The 10271-nt window shown below is 35.0% G+C and overlaps 1 protein-coding gene across 1 annotated transcript; it reads right to left on the bottom strand.

Annotated features, from left to right (window-relative positions):
* Nucleotides 1–1054: 1054 nt before the first annotated feature.
* LOC147488184 (uncharacterized) lies at nucleotides 1055–3028 on the bottom strand. Its single transcript, XM_086571442.1, has 4 exons — nucleotides 2412–3028; nucleotides 2216–2336; nucleotides 1591–2047; nucleotides 1055–1415 (listed from the first exon to the last, which is right to left on the bottom strand). The coding sequence occupies exons 1-3, from the start codon at nucleotides 2474–2476 to the stop codon at nucleotides 1604–1606; spliced, it is 630 nt and encodes a 209-aa protein (XP_086427568.1). The 5' UTR covers nucleotides 2477–3028; the 3' UTR covers nucleotides 1055–1415; nucleotides 1591–1603.
* Between the last annotated feature and the right edge of the window lie 7243 nt (nucleotides 3029–10271).

Raw genomic sequence — 10271 nt, 5'->3', positions numbered from 1 at the left:
TTATTACCCAAAGCGTTAAGTCTAGTCATGAATAGACATTACTTTTAACGTCTCAAAGTAATAAATTTGAGACACAATGAATTTTCACAATTCCTCAAGTCTAGGGATTAATTGGTAGAGTGAGATTTGCACACTAACCTTAACAAAGAATTTATAGTGTGTTCTCACTGATCCCTCGATTAATCGGTCATGTGACTACACCAATTTACAAACTTAGAGTCATACTCAAATGATTGAGATATCATCATCTTATTATATAGCAGTTATGTATATTACAGTCTTTTAAGTGAAGCGTCCGACTTCACCCCTAACTGTGACTATTCTAGGTAAATAGATACAATCAAATCTTCCGCATATGACTCTTCATATGCTTGATTGTTCTAATTCTATTACCTATGGAACTTATGGTTTTATCATATGATATTAGTTCACCCATATGCATAATAATAAGATTCATGTATTTAATTAAACATCATCATGTATAATCAATAAATGTTCATTGGCTTTGTAAAGGCCAAATATCCCAACAAAAGAATCATTTCTCAGAGCAGTCATTGGGGTTGAGAGTCATCAAACCATAATGAGGGTGAAAGTCAGGAGGACCAGTCTTTAACCCCATCATCGAGCAAAACTAGGGTGATTTAGCCAACCATGCAGTTTCTTAGACAATCAGCTCCTCTGCTCCTGAGTTCGTTGACAAAGAAAATCTTCACAACCTAAATAAACTTGCACATTTCCGGAAAAGGCTATGGTTTTAAGGTTTGCACTCTGCAGTGTGCACTATGACACTTAATGGAAACAGTGTTACTTTTTAATTGGTTATGGCATGTTAACTTTGAGAAATACTTGAGAGGATTAACCAATTGGGACAAGAAACTCCTCCAATAGAAAGAACGACGATTAAAGAAGCTCCACAATCCGTTCAGCCGCATAGTTTATATTATCAAATATCTTCATCGCCACAATCAAGCCTCAATAAACACAGTGGTAAAAATGGTACTTGCGTCTGGATACCTGTATTCCATTTGCTAAAGATTAAAATCAGGAGTCACACTGGATTGCAACTTTATACGAACTCCTACTAGCAGCAGTTCTTTTTTATTAAACTCCAGAGTAATACAGACTTTTATTAAGATTGGTGCCTTATTCTTGGTACCATATATAACATCAGTGACTTAGAAAGCTGAATTCTAACTTAAACACCAGGCAAAACACAGGTGGAGGAGATCTGTTGACATTGCTTTCTCCTACAGAATTGTGAAGTTGCTCTCCCATGTCTTAGAAAACATCATGGTTGTTGGTACGAGACTCAAAACTCTGTCTAGTAGGCCACACATTCGTAGAAACTATTGCTAGTGCCTTGTGCATATGCTCCACTTCGTTCTTTCTCTACCAGAATTCTTTTCACAATTTGCCTGGAGTTAGATTTAAGAGAAAAGTTAGCAGTCTCTAACCGCAGAAAGTTGTATACAATTGAAACAAGGATGGGCTTCTCCTGAATTACATGTATACTGTATAGAGGTTATGTCGACAAATAATATTTCATTGAATTTGTAGATTGGAAAAGGAGGAGAGCTTTCAATTATGTACCTGAGCTCATTTGTCATCCACTCTTCACTTGGACAGACATTTTGTTGGTCTCTTGCAAACAAGTATTCCTATCATCAGTTTCACAGGAAACACAAGAACTCCTCGAGGAGCTTATTGAATGTGCGTGAGGGCTTAAATCGGCATTGCTGCGCTCTGAATAATTGTGTTCGGAGACTCTTGATGCCGACATTGAATCAGTCGTGTCCCACATCTCTTTTTCAGTGCTGCATTTCATCAACTTCTCCTTTTGGCAAACTGGCGTGATTTCATCTACTGTGGTAATACTTGAAGAAGCTGTTGATGAGCTACTGTAATCTTCAGTGTCTACCGAACTCAAATATAGTCCAACAGTCGATATTTTGAGAGATTCTAGTTTTCCCATTAGGAGTTTTAGCTTCTGTTCAGCTTTGTTCCTTAGTTTAAGCTCTAATTTCAACTTTTGTTCTAGCTCTATTAACTGTTGAACCACAGAGACTTATATATATCATAAAGTGAACTACAGATCCATTCAATCTTAAATAAAAAAATAAATCTATAGTTTTGCAAAGAACATGAAAGCAAGTTACGTATGAATGCAAGCATATGAATAATATATCTAAAAAAAGAAAAATAGAGCAAAACAAACTTTGTTCTCCATGAGTTCAGCATTCTGTTTTGTGGCTTTCGAAGCGACTCTCTCTGCTAGTAATCTTCCCCTTAAACACTCTACTGTCCATAAACCAGGGTCTTCTTCTAAAATCTTCTCCCTATGGGCACACATCAAAATAAGTGAAGACTAATAGTTAAAGCTGGAACAAATATAAAAATGTAAAGGCACCCACCTCCATTTTCTATCTTTCTTGCCATCATCCAGCATTGTATTTCTTTGTTCTTCCCTGTTCCCCATGGAAAAGTAACTTTAGAGTTCTCAACAACCTCAGAACCAAATACCAAAGCTATGACAAAGATACTTGAAACTGAATGCCAGATTTCACAACAATTACTGGAGTAGAGAAAATGTTAGATTGGTCTAAAGAAGGGGAATCTGGACTTTGGAAAAAATACAAAGCTGCTAAAGTGTTTAATAGGAAACCAATGTACAGACTTGGAGTCTTCCCCTTATCACATGTATCAGTTTTATATATATTTCCAAATTCCAAGTGCATTTCCTTTGTCTTACTGCCCTTTTGGTCTCCTTTTAACCGCTCGTCTGCTCATACAGCCATATAGATGCGTACATTTCCTAAATATCAAGAATTGATCATAAAGTGCCACCGTTGATCTGGTTCTTGGTGACAAGATATTAGAGTAGTAGTAGTTTCTAACAAATATTACGGAGGTTTACATTTATGAAGAAAATGAAAGGCCCATGGTGTTTGATATTATTTTTGAAATTTGAAGACAAAAACGCTGAAAGCTGCTTGCCTGCTTCTATCACGTGATGTCCGACTTTATCTTCACTGTGTTTATTATCATCTTATGGGCTTTATACTTTAAGAAATGCTACCGAGCTACCCCTCTAAGAGGCTAGCAGACATAGGGATGTCCATTCTGCCCGAAACCCGAAACCCGCCCAAAACCCGAAAAAAACTCGCGACCAACCCTGCCCGAGCCGACAAAACCCAACCCGAACCCAGACCGAAATACATAGGGTCGGGTTTGGTCACACTATCTAAACCGGACCGACCCCAACCCGACCCGATAATTTGGCCCTAAACCCGGATTAAAAGGGTTAAAAGCCCGAAACCATATCCGGACCGAACCCGAACCCAAAACCCGGTTATATAGGGTAAAATGCCCGACCAAAACCGAACCCGAACCCGAACCGGACCATAATTCCCAACAACTATATTTTCATTTATTATCTATTTATCTTCAACAAACTTTTAGTGCTTGCTTTCATTACTATTTACTTTTGGTCTTCAAGACAAATTACCTTTGGCCGTACCGCTTTACTTTCTCTCTCTCTTCCCCCAACAACTCCCCAAGAACAAGACAACCCAATCACACGCTCATGATGAAGAAGAGATTGGTGGGTTTGATGGTCTTCTTAAGTTTGCATTCACTTTCGAAAAAATTTGCGGCACCTCAAAAATATCTCTTTCTAAATGTGGTCACCAAGGCCGAAAGCAAATCAACAGTCGGATTCACACCACCACAAGAAACCGAAACTCCAAAAAACATCAATCTTATTGTCAAATCAACAGTCGATTCACACCACCACCAGAAGTCGAAACTCCCAAAAAACCATCAATCTTATTGAGTTATTGTCTTGGAATTAACGCTTTCTTGGTTTTTTTCTTTTTTTTGCTTTTCAAAAAATGCAATCGCGTGTGTTTTGAATCTTTGATGGCTTGTTGGGTAGCTTTTACGATGTTAAAGTTAAACATATCAAATCCAATAAAAGAAGATGGCTTTTGATTAATTAGATGAAAAAGAGGTTTTTTCTTGAGATCTAATAACTGAAAATGACGTTCCCGATGAAGAGATTTAATATTCTTTTTATTTCATATATTTGGGTTTTACTATACCCGAAACCCGAACCCGAACCCGACCGCAAATATAAATTAGGGTTAGGGTAGGGTTTGGTCACATGTATCCAACAAATACCCGAACCCGAACCCGACCCGCAAAGAACAGGGTCGGGCCCGGGTAACCCGATACCCGTTCAAAACCCGAAAAATCGGGTTCGGGCCGGGTCGGGTACCCGTTTGGACATCCCTAAGCAGACAAGAAAAGGGACTTTATTACAACTCGTTACTCTTTTAATTTTAATTGGTAGTTTCATTGGGCACTCAATAAATTGGATTGGACAACCCAAAAAAAAAAAAAAACATTTACAAGTTTGCTATCAAAGCCCAGGCCCAACAACCAATTTAACCGGTCTCGCCGTAACGAAATCTCGTGGTCGTTTGAGTGTACACTCAAACGGTCTCACCATGTCGTTTGAGTATACACTCAAACGGTACCACCATATCGTTTGAATGTACACTCAAACGGGTTGAACATATCATTGTATTACATGCAAACGGTATGGCTGAATCGTTTGGGGCTACTATGGGGCAACCTATGTGAGTCGTTTGGACTAAAATAATTGATTAGCCTGATTAACCAAAGAAATTTTTGATTAACAAATGATTAGCCCGATTAACCAATAAAAATTGATTACATAAATACCAATTACACTTTTCTTATAAAACAAAATCATTAATCGATCATAATTGTACAATAATTTATTTAAACAATGATCTGCAAAATTGAATTAGTAATGATCAATTATCAATACATCCCAATTGAATTAGCAAAATTGAAATCCGATTTAAAAAATTGGGTTAGGAACAACACAATTAGTTGCACCAACACAATTACATGCATTCTGCACTATTTATCTGTTATGACATAGTTATATAACCAAGTTAAAACATGTAATCAAACATGCCAAAATTTAAAATAAAGTAATCAAACATGCTAAAATCTAAAATAATACATATTTTTATTTATATATCTAAACTTGTTATTTTTCATGTTATTTTTCATATATTTTTTGCAATTGTGAATCATAAACTAGTTTGGGGTTTGGGGTTTAGAGTTCAGGGTTTACAAATTTCATACCAACATATTTCACGTAATTATTCGAAAAAATAATTTGTTTTATATCTAAACTTGTTATTTTTTATTTCCTTTTTCAAATTGTGAATCATAAACTAGTTTTGGGGTTTGGGGTTTAAGGTTTACAAATTTCGTACCAACATATTTCACTTAATTATTCGAAATAATAATTTGTTTTATATTTAAACTTGTTATTTTTCATTTTCTTTTTCAAATTGTGAATCATAAACTAGTTTGGAGTTTAGGGTTTAGGATTCAGGGTTTACAAATTTCGTACCGACATAAAAAAAATTTAATTTCAAACATATTTCACGCAATTATCCAAATCTAAAATAATAATTTGTTTTATATCTAAACTTGTTATTTTCCATTTTTTTCAATTGTGAATAATAAACTAGTTTGGGGTTCAGGGTTTGGGGTTTACAAACATATTTCACTCAATTATTTGAAATATATTAAAATTTCAAATATCTCTATATAGAATACTCAAGTTTCTCATTTACTCCTTACTCATTTTTTCATCAAAATCCTTACTCCTTACATAGAATACTCAAGTTTCTCTACATAGAATACCCAATCAAAATCCTAAATGGAACACAAAGATGGAGAAGAAGCATTTGAGATAATGATTGAGGTGTAACAACAAATTAAAGAAGGAGAAAATAGAAGAAATGTTGAAAGTGAAGAAGTGGCACAAAATGTTGAAGGTGAAGGTGAAAAAGTTGAAGAAATAGAAGATGCGACTAGTCGAGCAAATGAGATGCCAAGAAATCGTCGACAACAAAAACAAGCAAACTTAAATAATGAGGTAACACTTGATTAGAATGAATATACAACACTTGATTGATTGAATTAATGAATGAATGAATCTACAAGAGAGTATTGATTAGAATGAATGCAAAACACTTGATTGATTAAATGAATGAATGAATGCAAAACACTTGAATGAATGAATCAACAACATTTAGAACCCGAGCCCAAATGACACCTCTAGGTCATTTGGGGACTCTATGGAACTACATGACTAGGTCATTTGGACCCTCTATAGAACTACATGACTGGGTCGTTTGGACCCTCAATGGAACTACATGACTAAGTCGTTTGGACCCTCTAAGGAACTACATGGTTGGGTTGTTTGAATCCTCTATGGAACTACATGACTGGGTCGTTTGGACTAAATTTAGTGAGAAGTTCATTTTCTTTGGTGACTTTGAAATCCCTCATTACACAAATTATTTTAGACTATTGTTTTATTCTATATGTAGGATCCTTTGCCGCTATCCGATAACCGATCCTCTGCAAACTCGAATGACGTGGATTGTCAACCGATTTTAAATGATACAACAAAAATTTTTACTGCGGAAAAGGTATGATAGAGTAGGCATTTATTTCATTTTTTTAAAAAAAATTTAAATGTAATTTTATTAGTGTATTAATAATAGTTGTTGTTTTTTTATGTGTTTAGGTCTTCCATACACGTAGCGAGGCAATTGGTTGGGCAACCGCTAGAGGAAAACAAGTTAATGTGGTTGTAGTCATTGAAAAGTCAGAGTATGGTAAGGGAAACCGAGTAGCAAGATTGAATTTGGGTTGTGAGTGCTCGGGTGTGTATCGGTCACACAAGAAGGAAGGCGAAGGGAGGGCTAATAAGAGAAGGTCGGGAACCAAGAAATCGGGATGTCTATTAAAGTTAAAAGGTGTTTTCCAATGCGGCACTGTCGATAGTTGGAAAATAGAAGTTAGAAATGGTATTCACAACCATGTATTGGCGAAGACCCTTGAAGGACATGCATTTGCTACTCGTCTGACCGTTCTAGAGTTCGAGTACTTGTCAGAGATGAGTAAGTGTGGAATAAAGCCTAAACAAATTTTGGATTCCATCAAGAATAGGTATCATGAAAACATATCTAGTATCCCAAGTCTACACTGCAAGGTAGAAGGTGAGGAGATTGGATATGAACGGTCTCACACAATTGCAGAGATTGCGTGAGTTGTTAGCAAAAAAACATTATTTTGAGGAGTTGAGAGAGGATGAGAATATCGAGAAAATAACGGGGTTGTTATGGGCCCATCCAGAAGGTGTTAAGTTGGCTCGGACTTTTCTAATAGTTTTCATGTTAAGTTGTCATTCTCTTCATCACCCTCCTCACTCTCTTTTTCCATTATACTCTTCCCATGATCCATATTTACATCTAAACCTATATTGTTATCGCTATCTACACTATCTTCACTTGATGAATGAACTTAAAAAACCTCAGGAACCACTTTTTCTTTGTGGTCCCTTCTATGCACTGATGCCGATAAGCCCTCTCCCCTTTATCTCTTTCTTTCAACTGCGTCACCACTAAAGGAACTACCGCCTAACAACTTCTTCACACCCTTGAATGTAGTTTTCACTACATTCTTCACATTCTTTGATTGAGGACCCATTGCTACAAAGAAAAATAAAACAAGTCTTAATAACTATAATAAGTTTAATCAAATATAAATAAAATCTAAATCATATTCTGATTTTTAACACTACTATTACAGTTCCAAAACGTCCATAGTCTTCCCTAATACCCTTGCCCAACCTACATTCCATGTATGCTATGCCTGCTACTCCTACTAGTTAAGTTGTCATTATCCATAAGCATAGACCTTATGTTAGAAACTTTTGTTCAATACCCATTTACTAAACCAAAAGGAGTTGAGTATAAGTTTCTCACCAAATCCATAATGAATTCACAATTGCCACTAATCTATCCAATACCAACTATCACAAATAATAAAACCACCCATACAATATCTTATACAATATCTTAGTAGTACAATAAAACCTATAAAATGAATACTACGTTAAACACGATTTTTCTTTAAAGACTCACCTTTTGATCAAGTCGACAAAATTCGAATCTCACTTTGTCGTGAGAAAAAGATTCAAACAACTACCTCTTGAGAACTTCTACTCTAATTTATGTGTTTATTAGAATATAGGCTTGTAGAGAAATTGAAAATGGATAGATGGTAATTAGAGAACTTTTGATTTCTCTCAACTAGCTTTGTATAAGCTATTGGTGTGAAAGTGAAGGAAGAAAAGAAATGGGTCTGTAAATGTTTACTTCTAATCTAGTACATACCTGATAAGAACTAATAAACTTTATAGCAACTAGCAAAAAGCAGGTGTTATACACGTGGATGACAAATTTAATGTATTAAAAAGAGTATGTATGATCACTTTTTTACAAAGTGACAACTGAAATAATCTAACAAAATATGTCATCTGGTTCTATAGACGAACCATGCAAAGAATGTGAGAAAAAAAATTGCAATTATTTATTATAAATTTGAGTCAAAGACCATACTCAACATAGCAAAAATAGGAATTGAAGAATAATTGCTTCCTTTAAATTTGAATCAGAAAGATACATTAATTACCCCACAATTGTCATAAGAGAATGAGAAAAACTAATAACTAAAAACTTCTACTAAATAAATAAATCTTTAAGGAGTAGCCTTGAGATCCTTAACTGCAACTGCATAACTTTGAAGGACTTGCAAATCAGACAAAAGTTGGATTATATTCCATCTTTTTGCGGTATTCGATTATTTTAATAATTGTTTTTGCTGATTTTTCCTAAGCCATGGATTAAATCCCTAAGTAACACACAATAAGCTCATAATAGTGCCTTAAAGATATGCCCAAATAAAAAGTATAACCATTAGAAAAGGTAAGGTATATAAGAAACGCTAGCATTAGATATTACTTGATCTCTTTATGAGAGCATGTAAGACATGGCATGAAAAGAGTAACTCAAAAGCAAGACACATCTAACCATCTAAATATGAACCATCGACCTAACAATACTATATAAGCAATGAGGTATATAGTGTATGGTATATACTTTCAACTCTACACATCTTAGATCTTAAAGAATTACTTAAAATGATGAGGTATATAGTTTTGCTATTATATGATTCAAATTTTAATGGAAGTGTGAGGTTTGTACGATCAAGCTAAGAATAATACACTAACCATTCACATTCATCTTCAATCTATCCTCTCATAGCTGTTAATATCATGAATAGAGCTAAACATAAAAATAAGGCGATCAAGAAAGCAAAAACATTACCGGATAAGTATCTTGTATTCATCATGAAAAGAAAAATATGCTCTTGGTAGCTTATACTCTTGGTTTCTAGTTCTCAGTAATGAACAATCTAGGTAAGTGTATATTTACACAACATAAGCAAGAATATATTATACTAACAATCACCAGTGAAAGAGAGTTACTGCTTGCAAAAGTTTATCCGACAGACCGACACGTCACCTTTCAGGTGCCTTGCCCCTGATGTAGCCTACAAACCATCATCATAACAAATTTCAATAACACTACTCAAGCAATAGTCATCAAGCATTTCAGCCCAAAACAAAATGTAGTAACATAAAAGTTAAAAAATTACCTGAAGTCTCACTGGTGTCTCGATCACCATGCACCTCCTTAGGCACAACACTTTCTGGTCGCTTCAATGAAGATGAAAGCGACTCTACAGCTAATTCTGGATTGCTTTCATATGCACTATAACATGGTTTTAGCTTCACACACAATATGCAGTATTAGGATCACATTAGGAAAGAAAAAAAATTGTAGGTGAGTTAAAGTATACTTATAAGTATATGAACAAAGAGTTCAAGCCCATTTCCAAATTTCACAAGATTCATATTCTAGTCAAAGCGATAAATATGAACTCTAGTTACAGAACTACCAACATCAAATATGACAGCATAAGAGTTATTATTACTTCCATTGCGAAGAACTTCAGCTAGCTGCGTAAAAGCATAACCATAGTAGACTTGCTAAACTTGTAAATCATAATATCGTCATACGCCTTCATGTCATCATGTGAACCTTACCATTATAACTTTTCAAAAGTAAAAATCTGATTGAATTATGCAAAAAAATTATGGTCGACATCCAATGATGCCTTTGTCTATTAATGCAAGGATATGCTCATGGAAGTACACAATCTGAAAAAGTGTCACTTAAACAGTCTACAAAAACTCAATTCCAAATCCTAAACCCCAAAAACTTAATTTCAAAGTAGTAGCAATG

Source organism: Coptis chinensis, chromosome 7 (genome assembly GCF_015680905.1).
Source record: "Coptis chinensis isolate HL-2020 chromosome 7, ASM1568090v1, whole genome shotgun sequence".
Taxonomy (NCBI): Eukaryota; Viridiplantae; Streptophyta; class Magnoliopsida; order Ranunculales; family Ranunculaceae; genus Coptis; species Coptis chinensis.
The sequence above is the reverse complement of the archived record's forward strand: the minus strand, read 5'-3'. Positions and strand labels throughout refer to the sequence as shown.

Excerpts from the sequence above, each read along its gene's own strand:
- LOC147488184 (XM_086571442.1), bottom strand. The coding sequence starts at position 2,476 with ATGGGGAACAGGGAAGAACAAAGAAATACAATGCTGGATGATGGCAAG. Across the intron at positions 2,337-2,411 it reads AAGAAAGATAGAAAATGGAG|GGAGAAGATTTTAGAAGAAG; the intron begins GTGGGTGCCTTT and ends GTGTGCCCATAG. Across the intron at positions 2,048-2,215 it reads CTGAACTCATGGAGAACAAA|TTAATAGAGCTAGAACAAAA; the intron begins GTTTGTTTTGCT and ends GTGGTTCAACAG.